Below are 22,111 nucleotides of genomic sequence, written 5' to 3'. Positions count from 1 at the left end.
TGATTTGGGTGCGAGGATGAACTGTATTCCCATGCAAATCTTTTGACCTATTTTTGATTTTGAGTACAAACAGTAGTTAAACATCGTGTTTTACGTTTAATTTCTTCAGCATATAAAAATTAATCTAAATATAAATAAGAATGAATCTAAAATCCATGCTGGAATCTTGAATGTTGGCCTTGTTTTCACTGCTGCTTAACAGAAATGTATTCAGTGCAACTGTTGTGGAACAGTTGATTTCCAAGCATCTACATACAAGTGTCCATGTCTCTTTTTTGCAAAAGGTCTTGCTCTGAAAAATGTAACATACAGTACTGTCTACGTTACATTTCCTCAAACCCTTCAACCTCAGTTTCACAACAGTTGCCAAACAGAACAGTGAAAACTCTGCCACTGAGTAGACCACTTCACATGCTTTATTTCAGCACCCAAAATAATTAAAAACATCTTGATTTATTATACATGTACAAAATAAGTACAGAATCTCTCTTTTAAACCATGAAAGTGGGTCTGCTTCAATTTTTTTTTTAAGAAACCCTTCGCGAAAAAGACATCAACAAACAACATAAACAACAGGGTGGAAGATGTGTGCTGTCTTGTTTTTTCTTTGTTTATAATGAAGAGGCGTTTTCCACAGGGACAAACAGACAGAAGGATCAACAATGAACACAGGGCAAGGAAATGTTATTGAACCAGAAGTCACTTGCTTGTATCTACAAAGACATGATGGCATGCATTACATCTGCAATGGTCACCTTTTCAGAGGGCCTCTGTTATCAAACCAACACTTAAGAAGAAAACAATTGCACTGCATAGACAACAAGACAATGAGTCAATTTAGTAGCACCAAAGTTCTACAGGTCTTAGTGGCAACAATTACAGTACGACAGTGAGATTTTCACCATCAAATACCAATAACTGGACCTCATTGAACTGGTAATAGCACCATTGGATGGTTTAATTTGCCCCCAAAAGACTTGTGGATAATATACCCTTTTCGTTTAAGAAAATTCGAGGGTGACTTCTTTTAATGAGGTAGCCATTTACATATTCCAATGAAGGTGAGCTGACTTGCTCATTTGTTGGACCAAAATTCAGGTGTTTTTTTTTTCTTTCTTTCTTTTTTTTCATGATTTGAGATCAAGAAGACACTTCACACTTTTTACAATTTATTTAACACCAGAAAATGGTACATATCATATGTTGTTTTCAATGTCCTTCTGCAGTGGTAGAAAATGGCAAAAGTCACCTGTGTTTCATTGAGTGTGTCGATGTTTTTTATGTTCTTTTTCTCAATTTCCAAGGGGAAATTTTACACAAGTATATATTATTTTCTTGTTGCCAGTGGAAACAAAGATTCTTTTTAAAGTGTCCTCGTAGTTGGTTTCAGTTGAAGTAGCAGTCCCAAAAATCTTCTCATGATTGATAAAAACACAAACACCGTCTTCAGCAGAGTGGTTTTAAGCATGTGGACCAATGGCAGCCGAATGAGTTTTGATTGCATAGAAAAAAAGGATTTAGAGATGACTGCTAGAAAAAAAAACAACAATGTCATGTCCATGTTTCTTTCATTTTTACAAGAAGCAAACGGGGCCAACTTCGACGCCAAATTCCTGATCAGGTGCACCAACATCCATAGGAGCAATGTCAATGATGGGCAGGCGAGATGTTTTTGATGTCTTGTAGTCGATGACTGTCTTGCCCCATGTGCCAGTGTGTGACTGTGGAGAGAAACAAAAAGGGCAAAAAGTCTTAAAAAAATTCAAAAGCGTAAGAGCCTTTTGATTATTTGCTGGTGTTTAACTAATATGACTTCTGAAATGTGCATAAATACAAGCTGCAGGACAAACTCACCGTGCAGCCATCCTCGCCGACGCTGTATGTGAAGCGGCTGTTGCCCTCGGCTCTGATCTCGACGTCGTTGGAGCCCTGGAGAAGCAGGGCCTTCTTCAGGTTGCTGGTGGCAGAATCCATGTAGGCAATGCTGTTCTTGCAGTGGTATGTAATGTTCTGAGAGGCCTGGCTGGACATCAGGCGCATGAAGGCAATCTGGATGCTGACATCCTCAGGATCAGCTTCAGTGCTGCCATACTGGAACTGTGAGATGAAGGGAAGCAAACCATGAATGGAGTGACATGCTTCACGGTACAGCTTTAATACAGTCTATAGTTTTTGCTGTTGTTTTTGTTTTTGCACTGCTTTCTTACCTGGAATCCACCGGTCATGGACTCGCTGAACCAGACGTGCTTCTTCTCTCTGATGTTCTTGCTGAGGTACCAGTTCTTCATGGGGATGGTGGACTCACTTGGGTAGATGCAAGTCTCTCCAGTCTCCATGTTGCAGTGGACCTGGACGGCATCCAGAGCAGAGCCCTGGTTGGGGTCAACCCAGTACATGCCTGTAATGCAGGGACATAAAATTGGTTCAGCTTGAGCGCATCCATATGTTTTGCTTCCTCTGTCAGTCCACTGATCTGCACTCACCGCTCTTCCACTCAGGATGGCACATCCTCAGGTCACGGCACATGCGTGCAGGGCTCTTTTGGGAACCATCGGGGCTGCGGATCTTCTCGACCTTCTGAGTGAGGGTCTTGAGTGTGGTATCAACCTCCATGTCACGGTCACGCATCATGTTGGGATCATCGGCACGGTAGCCACCACGCAGGGGATCGGGGGCCTTCTCCTGAACTGGCTGGCTGATGAAGTCAAATCCACCTCCGGGAGCTCCAGGAGGTCCAGCGGGTCCAGGAGGTCCAGGAGGACCCTATTTTGAAAGACCAGGGCTTAATAAAATGTAGATATACTTGAAAGAATTGGGCAGTGAAGGATTTAAAGATAATTAAGAAACTTACAGCAGGTCCCATCTCTCCGTTGCGACCACGAGGTCCAGGGGGTCCAATAGGTCCAGGCATGCCGTTCATACCATCCTTACCAGGGGAACCACTGTTTCCAGAAGGTCCCTATGAAGCAAAAACCAATTGATCACTGGAGAGAAAGCATCATCTCAGACTGTCCCTCCAATGATTGTTTCTGATTTTTAATCTCTTGGTGAGAAGGGCTCAAGCCCAACAAGTTTTTAGTGTTCTTTTTAGTCCACACTCAACCATGAATGACACTCTTTATTTAGGGTAACTAAGGATGCCTAAATTCAGCTACATATCCACCAAATTTTCTCAAAATCCCAAGTTTGGTTCTCACAATACTTGCTAGCTTATAGCCTTTGGGCCACATTTGATTTAATAAGTGAAACATTTAAATCATACTTGTCAAGTGCAAAAACTTTACTTTTTTTCTAACTTCACGTGCTTTTAAAAAGCATTCTTTATAGTAATTTTCTGTATTTGTGTAAACAACTTTGTAATAACTGTGTATCATGCAGAAAACAATTGGCTTACTCGTGGTCCAGCAGATCCAGAGGCACCAGCAGGTCCTCTCTCTCCAGAAGGTCCCTAGAGGCAGATAGAGAAGTAAATATTAAAGTGGGAATGGGAAAACATGGAAAAACTGGAAAACAATTTCTGAAATTTCTTCCCCACAAAGTCAAAGACAGTTAAGAGCATTTTATGCGGGTACTTATTGCACAGAACTGGCGTTTGTTTAAGAGATTTTAAATTGTTTTTTTGTAAAAATCCAGTTGAATAACATTTGAACTGAAGTGCTTCATATTCAGTTATTAGTAAAGGGATAAATGCAGCTGGTCATTTTCTCAAAAGACAAAGTAACCAAGTGTAAACAGTTACTTACAGCAGTTCCGGGCAGACCCTGCATGCCAGAAAATCCTCTGTGTCCCTTGTGGCCTCTGTCTCCAGCCTCACCAGCCTCTCCTCTATCTCCCTTAGCACCAGCAGGGCCCTAAATAAACCCAAAGATGCCATCATATTTTAAGCCATAAGCAAAATTTGAAAGACTTGTGTATAAATTAATAAATTTTTTCATATAGTAAAGAACCTACAGCAGGACCACGGACACCAGCGGGGCCAGAAGGACCAGCAGAACCAGCGGGACCCTGAGGGGAAAAGAGAGAGTGAAGATTCAGTGAGTGATAAAACAAAGCTGCACAGATTGTTTTTCATCCACAAAGGGAGGGTCAGAAAAAGTAGCAGCAAGGACTTACACTCTCTCCACGGTCACCAGTCTTGCCAGAGGGGCCAACAGCACCAGGGGCTCCAGGAGCACCAGGAGGTCCAGGGGGTCCAGACATACCACTCTCACCACGGTCTCCCTATGGGACAAAATCTCCAGTTAGATTATGCTAGGCAGCTAGAGGCTGATTTAAAAGTAATTTAAAGGCCTATTTGTACTAAAACATCATTTTCCACCTTGATTATGATTAAATTAGACCAAAAGAAAAGGATTACCTTGGGGCCAGTGGCCCCGTCGCGACCAGGAGCACCATCATGACCAATGGATCCCTGTAGAAGAACATTGAGGATGGTCAATCATCACTGTGTGCCAGTAATGTCTGAATGTGTCTGAACTGTAGCATGGAAATCTTCTTCCAACACAGCAAACCAAAACTTCATACCTCACGACCAGCCTCTCCAGGAGCACCAGACTGTCCAGGAGGTCCAGCTGGTCCAGGGGGTCCTCGCTCACCAACAGGTCCAGAGGGTCCCTGCTTTCCAGGCTCACCCTAAAGAAAAACCAGAAGAGGTCAGTTCTCTGGAAGCAGGTTGATGCTCAGGGAAAGAGTAAAATTATCTTTAGACGTCTGAAGTCCTTAAGAGTGGTGTAAAGAGTTTATTTAAAATCGATAAGACTTATTCAATAATAATATAACTGTGCTTATGATTGTGACAACACAGCATTTGGAATGGACGCAGATACTCACAGATGGTCCAGGCAGGCCAGCAGAACCACGCTCTCCACGTTGTCCAGGGAGACCTACAATACCACGTGGTCCAGAAATACCTTGGGGTCCAGGGATACCAGCGGTACCCTGCAGAGGAGGACACAGTGGTCATTAAACAGGTGAACACTTTACACCAAAGACTGCAATTTTCTGTCTACCCGAAGAATATTAGGCACTCACAGCAGCTCCATCAGCACCAGGGGATCCCTTCTCTCCAGCGGGTCCTGGCACTCCAGCAGCACCAGCCTCACCAGGGCGACCAGCAGCACCAGTCTCACCACGAGCTCCTCTTGCGCCATCTTTGCCAACAGGCCCAACAGGCCCAGGGGGTCCAGCAGCTCCCTACAAACATTATATGGAGACAGCATTGTCCCTTAGTGATCACTGCTGTCACATGACCTCAAAAAAAAAAAAAAAGTAAAAAAAAAGTTATGTGTTAATGAATAAACTCACAGAAGGGCCAGGGGGTCCAACTCTGCCAGCAGGTCCAGGGAAACCAGTAGCACCCTACGAAGACACAGAATTGTGATGAGAAAAGAAAGGTGATTTATTACATAAAGATAATTATTTATATATATATATATTCCAATGTTTTGAGGGATAAATTATTGAATAAATTAGACTTTGATTTTTATATGGGGAATACCCTCTTTAAAAAATTCCAGAATGTAGGCAGAAATAAAATGCTAAACATTAATTTTTTTTGCTCAGAAATAAAAAAAAAAAATTATATATAAATCTGGATTGCACAATTCCATGCTTCTTATGGAAAAATGCATCTGCCATCTTATGCAGATTGGCAGTATATAATTAATTATTTATGCTATACATACTTGTGCAGGTTTTATGTAGTTTATTCAGATAAAATATGTATGTTGTAATTATTTTTCTCAACTGAAGACAAAATCTCATGAGTTTGCTGAATGAATCTTGCAGTAAAACAGCTGATGTTCAAAATATTTAATTCTATTAAATCTCAGATGCTTACAGGGGCTCCAGCACCACCGCGAGCACCTTTGGGTCCAGGAGGGCCAGCAGGTCCCTATTGAAAGGAAAAAAAAAAGAAAAAGAAGTTTAATTGTATCAAAAGATAAAAAAAATTATTAAAAGAAAACAAAACTTCTTGTCCAAACTATCTGCTATCAGTAATGAAACAAAAAAAATACTTAATCCTGTATTTACTGTATGGAAATCATATAATATCCTTTTAAAACAAGCTGTGTTTCTATTTATTATTTCTGTTATTTGTAGATCAACCAACCTGAGGACCAGCAGCTCCAACAGGTCCAGCAGGTCCAGGAGCACCAGCATCTCCCTTGGGTCCAGTCTCACCACTCTCTCCCTTGGCACCAGGCTGACCATCAATACCCTTTTAGAGCACAAGAAGAAAACATTGCATTTTTTCTAATGCCAGCTTCTAATCTTGAGTCATCACGTTTGTTCAGGAGTTTTAGTAAATTACAAGTAACCTGCTGCAGGTTTGACTTACAGGAGGTCCAGCAAATCCAGCAGGTCCAGGAGGTCCATTCTCTCCACGCTCACCCTGTTAGAGTAGCAAAGGTCATTACAACATGTACTCGCACCCTGCATGTGGCATCATGTCCTAAGGGTGCACATCGACTGGTATTTGCAGTAACCAGCTGACAACTCTCTAGATTTGTATATAAAAGAATATATTGTGTTTTTTTCTAGGATTTAATCAGATTTAGAGTTTGTAAAACTTACAGGGGCACCACGAGGACCAGTGGGTCCAGCAACTCCAACAGGACCACCCTCACCCTAAAACCAGAGGTGGAGAAGAACAAAAGATCAGCAAACAAGTACGTCATCCCAATAACCATAACTGCTTATGAATTGGAGTCTCACGGATAAGCTAAAAGCACATCAAGCAGTTGTTCTAAAATCCATGTTTTTAAAGTTAATGATTTTGGAAATCATATCAGTAAACTACATGATTATATCTATGATGTCCTGTTGAATAGCTTTGCTTGTTTATCAAAGTATCGGCTGCTTTTACAATGTGTGTGAATGAAAGTGCAGTTTAACACAGTGGAATCAGAGAAACTTTATAAAAAAAATCATGAACCTGGATAGATGATAGCCGTGTGCGTTTTCTCAGTTCTCACCTTCTCACCCTGAGCACCAGGAGGTCCAGGGACTCCGATAGGACCAGTCAGACCGCGCACGCCATCTTTACCAGGGACACCATCAACTCCCTTAGGACCACCATCACCCTAAACAGAAATGTTAGAAAATCGTGACTTATGATGACGTTGCAAAAGAGCACAACCATCCTGAGTTAGTGCAGTATGTTACTACTTCAAACTTCTAGGATCTATTGGAAGAGCTTAAAAATAACCTGTGTGCGGTAACATGTTGTGACCTATTTCTGGAAAATTTTCAGAAAGAAATAAACACATCCAACCCTGCCAAAAATGCATGAAAAGAAACAATTCTTTATACTAGAATTTTTAAGCTGGTTCGCTTCTTTTCTTCTTCCTTCTTTTTCTTTTTCAGCAATACTGCATCCCAGCTGTCTTCCTTCCTATCTCAAAAATTCCATTCATATCTAACTTGATTAATAAGTTGAATTTCTATTAGCAAATTTTAAAAAATCCTTCCCTCTTATAACTAAATATCACCTAAAAATGTTAAAAATATTTAAGTAGATTATATAAATAACATGTAGCATTTCAGATAAGTCAACATATAAGAGAAATATAGTCCCAGTTTCATTTTCTCCCGAACAGAGCTACCTTATAGTTACTTACTCTCTCACCCTTGACACCGGGGAGACCAGAAGATCCACGCTCGCCAGGCATTCCCTGCATACCGGGGGCTCCCACACCACCAGGGGCACCACCAGCACCAGGCTCTCCCTAAACACACACACAGAAACACCAATATTCACATTAACATTGAGCTGATGTGATTCAGTGAGCAGAGCATGAGCAGATGAGGATCCAGTAAGCAGTGCACTGGTGGTTCTATCATTGTCCCCGAGATGTGATGAATCCTGACAATAAAACCACAAGCTGCTGCTGGTGGCTGGGTGGTGCTTGGCAGCTCCACCACATCACTACTATTGTGTCAGTGTGCGAGAACTGTTGAATGTGAAAACACTGCGGAAGAGCTGCAGTTAAAATGTGCCACAAAACTATATCATAAAACCTTTTATCAGTATTAATAGTGATGCTTAGCATATCAGCATAAATTAGCTTAGCATATGTTTTGCACTAAGGATCTAGGCCTGAGAAACTTCCTTTTCTGAAGTAACCTTCTATTTTGGTCATTATCAAAACGAGGTAAATTATGTGCATGTGTTATATGTGTGCATGTGCAGAACATAGTTCAGGAGATGAAACTGAGATGTGCTGTGCCTTTTCTAGAGTTGAACACAATATCATTAATAACAAAAATATGGATAATTCAATCTCCAATAAGCTGAGCTGCTGTAAAACTTTTTGTTTATGAGATTTAGTTTACTTACAAGTAAACTAAATCCACAGCTATAGCAAATGCTATTAATATTATTAACATGATGTTGTTAATATTATCAATATTATTATTGTATATGATAAAAACAAATATTCTGCTAAAGTCTGAGTAAAATAGCAGTAAATGATCCTTTAAATATAAATAAACAAGCACAGAAAGAGGAGCCATGATGCAGGTGATAAATGTGATAATGAAGATGTAGCAATGCATAGCTGTTCGATGTAAATCTGTTCCTTTTTGACTTAGGATGCAGTTTTACATGAACATGAAGGTATATACAGTGTACATCCTACATGTAATTATCTTTTCAAGGTTATTCTTCATGTTCAAATGCCCAGACAATCTGGTTCATATGGGATTTACTGAAAAAAAAATAATATTGAAAAAATAAGACTTTTTTATTTTATTTTATTACCTCTACTTTCTTTATTTAAAAGCAAAGTGAACTCTTTTTGCACAAAATGTTTTAATTTATGCCTCTGCATCTTATTATAGTCATTATAGCTTTTGTGGTGGTTAATTTTATGTGTTAATGGTGCATATTGATTCTTAAAATGTTTTTTTCTTGAGTTCTGTGTCATTTCAAATATTACACTGACATCAGATTTGCTACTCAACAAAAACCCCATCTTAACTGCATCCTCAGTTTTTCATAATTTCCTTTTCTTTTTCTTCCAAACATACCTTAGGACCATCGTTACCAGCAGGGCCAGAAGCACCACGGGGTCCAGTTGGACCAACAGGACCAGGAGCACCACGCTCACCAGGGAAACCTCTGTCACCCTGAAGGGAAGAAGGGACACATCAGTCATGGTCCGTATCACAGGAATATTGGGTATCATATGGTTCTGAAAAACGTTTGTTTCTAAATGCAGGTGATACTTACTCTGGCTCCAGATGGGCCAGGGGGACCACCCTCACCATTAACACCCTAAACAAAGGAGGAGGAAGAGGAAGATTATCATGATGTCTGATTCACAGCAGCAGTATTTTTTTGTGTTCTTTTTTTTCTAAGTATGACTAAATCTGAGTTTTCTAAATAGTGACTTCATTTTACATAAAGCAAATAAAATCATAGAGATTTGTGTGTTGATAATTTCTTATAAATCATACCTGCTCACCAGGTTTGCCAGTCTCACCAGTAGCACCTTGAGGTCCAGGAAGACCCTGCACACAGATGAAAAGTGGGAAAGTAGATCCGTGGCACAACATTGAGATGTTTTAGAAAGCTAAAGATAGCATTTTGACTTTGAGACAAAACACACCTGGAATCCAGGAGGACCAGCAGGTCCCTGCTCTCCCTTCTCTCCAGCAGGTCCCTGAACAGAGACAAGAAAAAAAAGATGGTCATGTTATGTTAAGTGATTAATTTTCCTCCTCAGTCTAGTAAAAAACATCAGATACATACAGCAGGGCCAGAAGGTCCAGGAGCACCAACATCACCATCTTTGCCAGGGGCACCCTAGAACCAAAAACATTATTTAGTAAATCATTTGTAAATTATCTAGATGAGCGATAAAATTCAATGTGTTTAGCTTTATAAATATTCCAGAACTTACAACAGCGCCAATAGATCCAGGAACACCTCTCTCACCAGGTTTACCACCCTCACCCTGTTCAAAAGAAAAGCTCACACTTACATCTTCCACAAATATCTTATCTTATCTTATCTTATCTTATCTTATCTTAGCTTAGCTGAGCTGAGCTGAGCTGAGCTGAGCTGAGCTGAGCTTAGCTTAGCTTAGTTTAAGTGATCAAATAAATAATCCCATATATGATCCATTAAGGATGAATATTTTTCAAATTTTTAAAGAAAATGAATGGAAGACTTCTGTAAACATACACCAGCTCCCTTGGGTCCTGGGAAACCCATAACACCAGGTTGTCCTCTGGCTCCAGTGGGGCCAGCAGGTCCAGGACGACCATCTTGTCCAGGAGCACCCTAATAATTATTGCCAGGCAAGAGAAGAACAGAGTTGTTTATTTATACCATCGGCTCTTTTCCAGTATGTGACATTCTGTCAAATTATGTCCAAACATCAGGGACTAAGTACTCACAGCAGGTCCAGCTTTGCCATCAGGGCCAGGGGATCCAGGGCTACCGGTCACACCCTGAAGAGAGCAGGTCACAAGTGAGATTTACTGAGACAAAGACTCCTATCAAGATTTTAGGTTTTCTAGTGTGAAATGATGCAGCTGCTAAGTTTTCTTGTAGAACTAACCTTGGATCCGGGAGCACCAGGAGCACCAGAGCTTCCACTCTCACCAGTGGCACCTTGAGCTCCCATTGCTCCAGGGGCACCACGCTCACCAGGGGCACCCTGAAATACAAGTGAAAAAGATTCAAAAGTTGTAAAGAGGTAAAGTTTATTACTTAAATGATTTGTAGTTAATTAAAGTATCTAATATTATCTAATAATCTTTATAATTATCTATAATCTAATCCTATCTAATATTAGAACTAAAACTTTTTCTTGCTCTTCAGTATCTGACTTTATAATAAGGACACAATTATTGCCTCATCTGTTTGAATTTATGGGGATGGCAGTACATTTACATTTTTTTAAATGTACTTCTGCTCGTACTCAGGAATTTCTGGATAGATGAGCTCACCTTGCCTCCAGCACCTCCATCAGAACCAGGGAAACCACGAGCACCAGGGCCACCCTAGAAGCAAACACACCAACTATATCAGCAACAGGAATCCAGCTGAATGTCTTTCACCTAAGGGGCAAATCCCCCTGGGAATTAGACATTTCGTAAATATTATTTAAAAGTTCAGGAAAATAATTTGCATGATTGTGTCTAACAAAGCTGAAATATAAGAATAAGTAGCATACACGCTCTCCAGGAGGTCCACGGGCTCCAGCACCACCAGGCTCGCCACGAGGTCCTCTCTTTCCTTCCTCACCAGAGGGGCCGGGGAGTCCCTGAAGTCCAGCGGGGCCCTACAAAACAAAGAAAACCAACTTATTTCCTTATATTATGTGGTAAATGAAAAGCAAGGTTCCACTGTGGTGGTTTGAAACTTACAGGCTCACCCTTGGCACCAGGCTCTCCCCTAGGACCAGAAGGACCGGGGTCACCCTGTTGGCAGATACAAACTCATTTCATCTAGGCTGCAAGGTGATTCTGGATCTCGATAACAATGAGAAATTGATACTGAAACCTACATTTCACTAAATGAGTTGCAAACTTACATTGTTACCCTTGGGACCAGGACCACCAACAGCTCCCTGAGCTCCAGCAGGACCACGAGCACCAGGGAAACCAGGAGCACCAGCAATACCAGCAGCACCCTAAGGAAAAGAGAATCGGGATGTAGGAAAACTTTATGAACAGGATCCAACTGGAGAAAAAAAAACTGATCAATATAGATAACACTTACAGGAGCACCCTTAGAACCTGAGGTACCATCAGATCCAGGAGCACCCTGTTGGAAGATAAATAAATAAATAAATGTCGGTCTTCAGAAATTTTAATTTTTTTCTTGCTGAATCATGCAAAGAAAATGTAGCAAGATGAAAAGAAGAGGATCTACTCACAGCAGGTCCAGCGGGTCCAGCAGGTCCTGGATTACCAGGCTCACCACGGGCTCCTTGGGCTCCTTCAGGTCCACGGCCTCCCTGAGGACCAGTTTCACCCTGTGGAGCCAAGCAACTGTATCTAAAAAAATTGTTCTTCTAATACCATGTGAGAAAAGTTGTAAATCAAAAAATATACAACAAAGATTTAATCTGGTTGTGTTAAAGCCAACATGGTTTACCATACAATATGTTCACATCAATTACAATAAAGGGGCCGATACATTGTATCAGTTTATTTACACTGGTGCAAAATAACATAATTTAACTGTAAACAGAAAGAAAATGGCAGACTTTTTCCCCCAGACTCTGAAAAATAGAATTCAGAGTAACATGATATGAAATAGATGCACTAATGTAGTGTTTCCCTGGAGTTCAGGCCACTTTCCTACCAGTTTAAGATGCTTTCCTGGTGAACTTACATCATTCAAATGAACTGATCACTCAATAATGTGATCACTTTCATTTGAAGCAAGTGCTTTGAGACAGGGAAACAACCAAAAGAAGTACTTCACTGAAAGGAAGAAGGGGAAGAAATAGAGGAAGGGTGCAATTGGAGGTCTACTGATGCCATCTGGTGGCTAGAGTGTACATCAAGACTGTAAAGAGTTGTAAAGAGAATTAGGTATTTTAGTTTTACAGCCTGCTCCTTAATGGGTGATTGTGAAGCAGAGGGTCTCATTTATCTAAAGAAGTTTAATTTAGGAGTTTTCTCAATGCCAATCATGTGAATACTAAAATCTCCCACAACTTCATTTTTGTTAAGTGATTATGAGACAGCAAGTCAATTGTGGGACTAAAAAGTTACATTTATGCTCCTCTGAGTTTGTCTCTGATCAACATGAGACGGTAAAGCAGCCATAAATGTGCTATGAAGTGCTATACAGTTTCTTTGGCTGAAAAATCTGACGACCCCACAACAAAAGAAAGATTTTTATATGAAATGTCCAGAATAGTGTTTGACTTACCTTAGCACCAGCACCACCAGGGAATCCAGGAGGACCAGCAGATCCAGTAGGTCCCTAGATTTGAAGATAGAGGATGTTGTCAGACTAACTTTATTTGGAAAGATATCAAAATTTTGACTGAGTAGCTTAAAAACCCAGAAATGTTGTGGATGAGAACTTACAGGAGGACCAGCAGCACCAGTGTTGCCATCATTACCACGAGCACCCTGCACAAAAGGATGGGAACGTTTTGTCAAACATTTGCAGATACAAACAACTTAAAGTGACAAAATGTCATAAATAAACCAAATTATATTGCAGCTTTTGAGGCTTTTGTCCACTAGTAGTTGCTACAGTGTATGAGATTACAGATAGAAATATTGTAGTGCTTACAGAGGGTCCAGAAGGTCCAGGACGGCCCCTCTCACCAGGAAGACCACGAGCACCCTGAAAAAGAAGAGGGAACAAAATTAGCTTGACAGAACCAGACATTTTCCATAGAATCTTCTTTTGTGGAATTGTAGATGCAATTTGAGTTGCAGCTAGTCTATAATAAAGAAAAAAGGGAATATGTTTATCCCCCTGCATGATACTTAAAACCTAATTTGTGGGAGGCAAATCTTACCATAGCACCAGGGATACCGTTCTCACCAGAGGCACCGGGCTCTCCCTGCAGACAAATACAGACAAAAAAACAGAGGTTAGCTCCTGAATAGCTTTGCTGTATCCAGATTTACTAACAAGAGTTTCTCTAGGCTAAGAAACAGCATAACTTTTCATCTTACCTTAGGGCCAGCAGGTCCTGCGTCTCCCTTGGCTCCATCTAGACCACTGAAACCCTGTGGAGGAAATCATTGAGCATCATTAGATCAGCTCATTGTAAATAATGACATAAGGGAAGTTATAATTTATGTTTATTCAAATTTTATTTTTCTAAAACTCACTCTGTGTCCCTTCATGCCAGGGAGTCCTGGAGTTCCGGGGAATCCACGAGCACCCTGCAAAGAAAAGGCAATATGTGAATTTCCAGATCCTGGAACTGCAATCAAGACTGAATTTTATAGATCAACAAAATGGACAAAACTTTTGAATGATAATTTGAAAAAAAAATTGTATCATCCGGTTTATGCTAAATTACTAGTTTTCGGTTAAACACATAGAGTTATTGTCATTTAATCGTCTCTTGATCTTTGTTCTCAATGTGAATCGCTCACCTGAGGGCCAGCAGCTCCACGCTCACCGGGGCGTCCAGCCTTGCCAGGCTCACCCTTTTCAAAAAACACAGATTATTAACATCAACACCCACTGTCAGCTAAATGTTTCATTTGGACAGCAAATGAATGAAAACAGGGTCAGACAGTGAGCTTTAAGATGTAAAAAGCTACAAAAGCAGGAAAAAATATGAAACTATAATAATAGGTTAGGATAATACATAAGAAAGCCCAGTTTGAGCTTCTATTCTGTTTGTTAATGCATGGAAAGATAATATGCCTCATCAAACAAGGAAATCAGAGGAAACTGAATTTGTAATTAATCACTCACATCATCTCCATTCTTTCCAGGGGGGCCACCAGAACCACGGGGACCCATGGGACCCTAAAACCAGCAACAGAAATGATACAAAAATCAACCTTTGAATATTTGTTGTGTTACTGTGGTGAAGAAGAGGGCATAAGATGACAAATGCAAGTGTGCCGATGTGTGTTATTATCCTGTTTTAAGTTGAAATCAGTAACAAATATGATTGGAAATAGAGGAAGCAGCATCCTAACAAAAATCCCTGAAGTTTACAGCTTTCTAAGCTGAAGAGTTAGATCTCTTTGTGGATAAATGTGAAATGTCCCCCTATTAGCTTATTAACAAAAACAAAACAAGCTAAATATTTCTTTAAAAGATTATTGTGTAGCTATACTCACAGGAGCTCCGGGCTCACCAGGCTCCCCAGGAGGTCCATTGGAACCTGGAGGACCCTGGTGGACAAGAAGAGAAATGGATCAATGCATTTTTTCTATCATAGATATCTGATACAAGAAAAAATATTTCAGACAAACTGTAAATATATTGGCAAGAGGAACAGCTTGACTGTCATGTAATAGGTTAGGGAATACTTACAGAGAAACCAGGAGATCCAATAGGACCACGGGGACCTGCAGGACCCTATTGATGAAGATAAAGAAAAACCATTAAATTTTCTTGAATTTTTTGCATATTTTGCAATGCACTGAATTTTGAGAGAGAGAAAAGCCATCATACAATTGGGCCAGGAACAGGTGGACCACTGGACTTTGAGGGGTCAGAGTAGCTCATTTGAGGAGAGAAATTCTGTAAGAGGAGAAGATGAGGAATTATTGACTGAGCTTTAGAGAAAAAACATGTTAGGGTGCCCTCCCAGCATGAGTATGACACCCAAAAAAGGCTTTTTTTTCCCTCTACAAGCTATGTTGTACATCTGCAAGCTGCAATATAAATGTTTTGTTTCAGGAGAGAAATAAAAACTTCTCATAGTAAGTTAAATGTGAGTTAACCTTTGACATTATAGTGATAATTGCTTTCATGAGGTCTCTAAACTAAACTGGTCAGATGTGAACTCTTGACATTCTCCATCTACATAGGAGTAAGGAGCTGTCTGCACTGCCAGTGCTGAAACAAACATGGAGGAAAGTGTATGTATATATGTGGATATATGTATACGTACATGTATATATATATATATATATATATATATATATATATATATGGACAGAAATGACTTATTTGCATATTTCCATAACCCTCCTCCATAATGCACTCAATATACTTACATAGTATAGTTTTGTTTTTTGTTTTTTTTTATTTATTTTATTGTATTTGTATTTAATATTTGTATTGTATTTTATATTTTCTTAATCTGCTTTACTTACTCTGTTTTTTCTGTAGTGGAGCTGTGGTAACACAAACATGTCCCCACTTATCTTGTAAAGTCACACTTCCTGAACATCCTCTTAACACCATGGCAAAGTCAAGAGCTGTAATTTAAATTTCTAAGACAAATCGTCCTTTTAAAGAATTGTACTTCTTATCAGGTGATACTTACTCCGCCAAGGCCAGGGGGGCCAGGGGGGCCAGGTGGGCCGGGGAGGCCAGGCTGTCCGGGGATTCCATCAGGGCCAGGAGGACCAACAGGACCCTGTAGGAAAAGCAGGCCAGATGCCGCCATTTATCAATATTTATCGCTAAAATTTCAATTATGCCAATCATTTTTAAAATACATACAGCAGTATTAATATTTTGCATCATTACCAATATGAGACATCATCTTTACTAACCTCACAAAGTTAAACAATAAATGGAAATATCTCTATAAAATCATGTAACTTTACATGTTTATTTATGTACAAGTTCTGTGTAGCTCATTCCTTTTTTAATTTATAAAATGAGCTTCTTGTCACAATTTTCTATGCATTTATTTTCAGAGCTATTTTTTGCTTTGTGATTGTGTGAACTTTCATTGACCTTTTGACCTATTTACCAGATGTCATCAGTGACGTCAGAGCAGCATTATCAGCAATTAAGTCCATTTTTCTAGAAGCTCTCTCTCCAAATACACACTGTTGCTGTGTATGTCTTTACAGTTTTAATCACTAACTGATGATGCATGCAGCTATTAATGACTCTAATCTATAAATATCATGATAAAAAACAGAAAATTACCGAGCTGCATCATTTGTACTGAAATTTCACAGGTTACACGAGTCAGTCATATTTCTCATGGAAACCACACAACATGGAGTCACAGTAATGTGTCTTATTTGTATCCAACAGAAAATAATCATATTTAAGAATATTCTCAAAGATTAAGGTGCTTAAGTCAATAAAAACTCCCGGTTTATCATTGTATATACAATTTTTGTCCAGTAAACTGCAGACAGCATTTGCACTGAACAGTAGAGAATATCACTTGAATAATGTAAATCCTGCTGAACCTACCTGATCTCCATTGGGGCCTGGGGGTCCTGGGGGTATCTAAGGACAGATAGAAAAGCTGAGTAAAGCTATGCTGAGATGTGTAGGCTATAGCTGCATAGCCAAAACTTTCATTTAGAATTTAAGCAGGTGTATAAAGTCTATTGAGTTTGGATGAGTCACATAATTTTTTAATATCAATTAAAGTGGAAAGGGCAAAATACCTCAACTACTGAAGGCGAGTCTCCTAAAACAACAATGACAAAAAAAATGTCAAAACCCTTGGACAGAAAATCACTCTCATTTTGAATATTCTATGAATATGTTTGTGTGCATCATATGCCTCAAGCTTTAAGGGAGAACAAAGCAAGACATACAGGCTGTGAAATGATCACTGAATCAAAAGCAATGAAGAATATTATCCCCAAATTACTATCTGAAAATGAAAAAACCTGAGGATCTAAGTGTTTATGGTAAATATGACTAGATTAAACTCTGTACTTTGGCTGCAGACATGCTTGGGAATTGCAAATTTATTGCCAGACTCCACCAAAGAGTATGCAAAATCCATCATTACAAGAGAGTACTCTTGTGGAAATTAACTGAGTGAGAAAATATTAATCCAAAGTGGGGTTTTTTAAATGAAATCCTTAAGCAAGCAGGCAGGAAGGCAGGCAGGATGAAGGCCTCAAGTCCATTTGTGACCAGAAAGCCAGATGGCATGGCAGGAAAGTAGGTGGTGCCACAAGGCTAATAAAACCACAAAATTGGTGGGGAGTACCATTGCAGATAGGGCAGCATTCTCCGTCTGGGATGTAAGGGTCGTCGCATTCAGATGTGTCCTCACAGATCACCTCATCGCACAAAATAGTCCCACTGTCGCACACGCAGATTTGGCAAGGCTCTGGTTTCCATACATCCTTGTCGTTGTATGACTGTCCACCTGATGTGCAGCTGCCAAATGTGCCTAGAAAAGAAAACAGAATGGTGTTGAGTTTGGTGATACTGATGGTAAATAAGTCAAAATGAGGAAGGTGAACAACATATAAGTGTTGTCTTGCTACTGAAATCATAAACTTCTTTATATGTAAAGTAAGTAGATAAAACTGTTTGACTTTTACTACAGCTGTGTAGGTGTGTTATAGTACATTAGAGTGGAGGAACTTCTGTTTGCAGAAAAGCATAATTTTTATGAAAAAGGGAGAAATTCAGCAACAGAAGGCAGGCCAGTGTTTTGGAGGAGACCTAGTTGAGAGCACTGCTCGCAGAAGCTGATATCTCCTTCATTCTCTTCTGTGTCAAACTGTCACAGGCCATAGAGTCAACGTTTATTTAATTATTTACTCTTGTAATTAGCTTAAGCAGCCATGACTGCTGCATGAAGGCATGTTGTGTGGACTCATGAACTTTCTCATGAAGAGTGCAAAGTAAAAAAAAAAGATCTGGGATGGATGCCAAGCTGATAAAAACCAATGTGCAATTTAAGTTACTTAAGATATATATATATATATATATATATATATATATATATATATACATTCACCAGCAGTTAGTACCCCTTCTAAAAAAAACTTTAAAAGCCTGTAGCGATTTCAAATAAATCTGCTGCCCAAACATTTTTATTCTCCTCAATTTTAGTTGTAAAATAGGAACCATTTTTATACAGTCTATAGTTTTCAATCAGTTTGAAGTCTTTGAACTGCCAATAAAGTTCATTCTTAATGAGCCTTCAGATGGGAAATCAAATGGAGAAAATTGGTTCCAGAAAGAAGAAATCTTTTAAAATTCCACCAGAATATTTATAATAACTGTATGTAACATCAGTTTAATACATATACGCCTACCCTCTAAAGTGCATGACGTGTGGTAGAGTGAGGTGGGCAGACTTCAGTCTGTGGTGGTCAAGGCCTGTCTGGGCCACCCCTCAGTTCCGGCCCTGTTCACTCTCACAGGCATGTAGTTAAGCACATACTTATGTAGCAAATTGGGACAATGTTTTAACTGAAAAAGTTGTTAATGAGCAATACCCTTGGAAACTCAGGTGCTACCTGACAGATTTGCGACCTGGAAATGGAGCTTGTACTGAAGTCTGATGTCATTATGTGTCTACACAAGCTATAAGCAGCTTGGGTTTTTTTTTTTTTTCTGAAAGTCCTGCCCAGTGTTTCTGCTCAGGCCCAGGTCGGAAGTCTCTTTTCAAAGCCTATGTATGGGAAATTAGAGTGGCCTTGATCACATTGCGAGCTGGTGTGTGGAAGGGGGAAAGGGGTTTGCAGTATGATTGTGCAATTCTAATATTTGCCAGAAAGCGGCGCTATTGCTTTGCAAAAAGAGGCCTTCCGCACCCTTGCAGGGAGGGTGATTAATTGGTGTCTAGACGAGCCTATTTCACTGTCGACGTCAGACTTCAACGATTTTTCCGATGTCATTTTTTTCAGCAAACCTAATCCTATTAAAACTATCAATTCAGTGTGACTGTCCTCCAAAGAATTTCTCCAAAAGTTTAGGACTTTGGTTACAGAAATATACTCCGTTTTTATAATATAATATCCAGCAAAAACCTTGCCTGCGTTTTTTTTGTGAAACTTTTTCGAGTACTTGGGGTGCAACATTCCCAAAACAACTGAAAACCGGAGTTCAACCTAAACAAATAGGATATAAGACTGAAATAAAATGGATGCCTATAACAAAATCTTTTTGTCTGTGTTTCAGCTTTGAACCCAATGTTCTGGAGCATCAGAGATACTGCAGCTGCTCCTCTCTGGCTTGCAGGACGCACACTGAGCATGTATCTGCACGTCAGTTGAAAGCAGCAGGGAATATGGAAAAGTCCAGTAAAAAAAAATCCTATTTTTCTTCCAGATCTCAAAAAAAAGTGAGACACAAAAACGCCTCAAAGTGCAACAAGTTTCACCATCTCTGCCCAGTGGAGGTAGGTATCCCGCAGAGGAGGATGAGTTCCAGCTAACTGCTCAGCATCCTTGCGGGCTTTCCTCATCCTGAGAGCGCCACCGTCCCAAAAAAAGAGAAGAAAACCAACTCAAATCAATGTTTGAAAGTGATACTTACTATCATCCTCGCCTTGACCTCTCGCCAAAAGCACTGTTGCGCTAAGCAAAAGCGCTAACCGAAAATCCACAAAGCTGAACATGTCTAAATATTAGACATGTAGATTCTTTGCGGCAAGGGGGGGATCCTCTTTTCTCCTCAGACACCACTCATATACGGTAGGGTCCGGTCTGTGTGTAACTCCAATCCAGACCCTAGCAGAAACTCCCTACTGCCTAAACAAACGAGTTAGCTTGGCTTTTATATGCCATAACTTTTGGGGAGGTCCTGGACGCACCAAAAAACTTGTACATGTTCAAGGCGAAGGAGTCCCTCCTTCATCAGAGAGAGAGGAGCCGCCTTAAAGCATGTCAAACAAGTTCACGCCTCATCTCGAACGTGGATGATGAGAAAAGTCGTCATTTACGCGCCGGCTCTCCGCCGTTCAGACATTTGTTATCGGCTTTCCCAAAACAACAGAAAACTGGATTTTTCTTAATTGTGACCCGTGTTGTAAAGTCTTTTCGGGTGCCGAAGCGAGACAACTCGTGGTTGGATTTTATCATTAGAACAGATTTGCAGCTGCGTTAAAATCCAATTTACGAGGTGTCGGGATGTCTGCTGAGCAGGAAGTTATTTTATGTATTTTTTTTTCTTTCATCAATGAAAAATAGAGAGGGAAACAGATAAGGAACAGTGCAAAGTGATGTCTAAGGATATTTCAGGTGTAGTGTGCGTAATTTACGCACAGAGGAAAAAGACTAATGGAAATCATTGGTGGCTTTTTAAAAGTTGCTAGTCTAACCAGTATTCTGTGTTGTCTTGTCTTGTTATTTATTTATTTATTTTATTTATTTATTGTCATGATCAAGGAGTCTACAAGGAACTGGAAATGAAAACCAGTATATTGCATGTGTAACACCAATAAAACACTGAATCCACTTCCAACTTCCAAGAGAAGTATCTTTAAAGATAACATATTACCAAGTATTCCCATGTTTCCCCTCAGTTAGCTGTTCTTAAAAAGTAAATAAAAACAATATTAGATCAGAAGTAACCTGAACAAGTTTAAGAACATGTATAGTTAGCTGTGTTTGAATCCACCATTTCCAACTGAGACATTGCCATCCCGTGATGTTGGAGACAGAGGAAGGGAATGAGGGAAGAAAATCTGGCAGATCCACACAGCAGTCTGGTTAAACTGTGGACACGTTGCAGCTTCTACAATTACAGTGAACTCCAATCTGACCTCATTTACTCTCTACTCCTTCATTTTTTTTCTTTCTTTGACGGATGCTGAACCTAAAGAATCTGTCCCATCCTCACAAGGTCCCAACAATGAAGGACATTTATTACTAATGAGACCAATTTATTACAATTTCTGATCCATAAGTGAAGATACCTGAAAACAATGCATGTTTTCAATCACATGAGCTGAAAAGTTAATGGGAACTATTTTTCTTATTTTGTTTGGGATGTCTATAAGTGATATTCCAGTCATTTGATACACAAATGGTTTTGGATTAACTCTTGGTGCTGTGTTTAAATGTATTCATAAACAGATGGGGTTATTCAGTGGTATATGCACCTGAACAAGTAGCCATTTCTGCCCCAATTCTTATCCCCACCTGTCCAGCTGAGCATTTATTTTAAACACAGACATGTAACAATGCATTGCCCTTTTTAGTTTATCACATATCTTTTGCTGTTTGACATCAGGTACTAAACATCAATACAAAATTTGTGCCATATCATGTCTTGACTGCACAATACTGGTTGTCCTTTTAAAACTAAATTAATCTATACTGAAACAAATACATACATCAGTGAATAAATAAATAGACCTGGACCAATTTACCACATCATTTGAAACATATATCATTCAAGAAATAAAATAAAGTATGTACACAGTCCATGGTGACTTCTTTAGCTATTAGGGGAATATTAATGTGGAGAATTTTATTTTTCTATAATATAGAGCTCAATAGCTTTATTATGGTTCCATATAGTATCTGTTATTCAAAGTGTCAGTATATTCTGTGATTTTTGTGCTATTTATCTGCTACTGAATGAGCAATTTTACTCTGGTTGTATCATCAAAAGTGAACTGAAGCAACTTGCATAATAATATCAGAAAAAAAAGGTCACATATGGAAAACACTGTTCTAACTTCATGCATGCTAACAAGTTCTCACCAACTATTATGATGGAAAACTCCCAAAACACTTTCAGAAAGTCAGT

At 39.6% G+C, this 22,111-nt stretch overlaps 1 protein-coding gene across 2 annotated transcripts; it reads right to left on the bottom strand.

Annotated features, from left to right (window-relative positions):
* Positions 1–398: 398 nt before the first annotated feature.
* col1a1b (collagen, type I, alpha 1b) lies at positions 399–20,110 on the bottom strand. Of its 2 annotated transcripts, XM_041973787.1 has the most exons (51): positions 19,892–20,110; positions 17,604–17,789; positions 17,047–17,069; positions 16,847–16,882; positions 15,954–16,046; positions 15,134–15,202; positions 14,993–15,037; positions 14,797–14,850; positions 14,423–14,476; positions 14,095–14,148; positions 13,825–13,878; positions 13,666–13,719; positions 13,506–13,550; positions 13,274–13,327; positions 13,063–13,107; positions 12,902–12,955; positions 11,895–11,993; positions 11,738–11,782; positions 11,550–11,648; positions 11,383–11,436; positions 11,190–11,297; positions 10,963–11,016; positions 10,572–10,670; positions 10,408–10,461; positions 10,193–10,291; positions 9,909–9,962; positions 9,758–9,811; positions 9,615–9,668; positions 9,463–9,516; positions 9,236–9,280; positions 9,034–9,132; positions 7,623–7,730; positions 6,978–7,085; positions 6,577–6,630; positions 6,341–6,394; positions 6,113–6,220; positions 5,840–5,893; positions 5,305–5,358; positions 5,032–5,193; positions 4,831–4,938; positions 4,525–4,632; positions 4,358–4,411; positions 4,114–4,221; positions 3,952–4,005; positions 3,744–3,851; positions 3,395–3,448; positions 2,852–2,959; positions 2,484–2,763; positions 2,208–2,398; positions 1,855–2,097; positions 399–1,721 (listed from the first exon to the last, which is right to left on the bottom strand). In XM_041973787.1, exons 1-51 carry the CDS (start codon positions 19,971–19,973, stop codon positions 1,575–1,577), a joined length of 4,338 nt encoding a protein of 1,445 aa, XP_041829721.1. In that variant the 5' UTR covers positions 19,974–20,110; the 3' UTR covers positions 399–1,574. The 2 variants fall into 2 exon arrangements, with proteins under 2 accessions (XP_041829721.1, XP_041829722.1); XM_041973788.1 differs by lacking the exons at positions 10,408–10,461; positions 10,572–10,670; positions 10,963–11,016; ... (2 more) ...; positions 11,550–11,648; positions 11,738–11,782.
* Positions 20,111–22,111: the final 2,001 nt, after the last annotated feature.

This window comes from Melanotaenia boesemani, chromosome 21, assembly GCF_017639745.1.
Source record: "Melanotaenia boesemani isolate fMelBoe1 chromosome 21, fMelBoe1.pri, whole genome shotgun sequence".
Classification (NCBI taxonomy): Eukaryota; Metazoa; Chordata; class Actinopteri; order Atheriniformes; family Melanotaeniidae; genus Melanotaenia; species Melanotaenia boesemani.
Note: the sequence above shows the minus strand (reverse complement) of the source record. Positions and strands in the feature narration are given on the sequence as shown.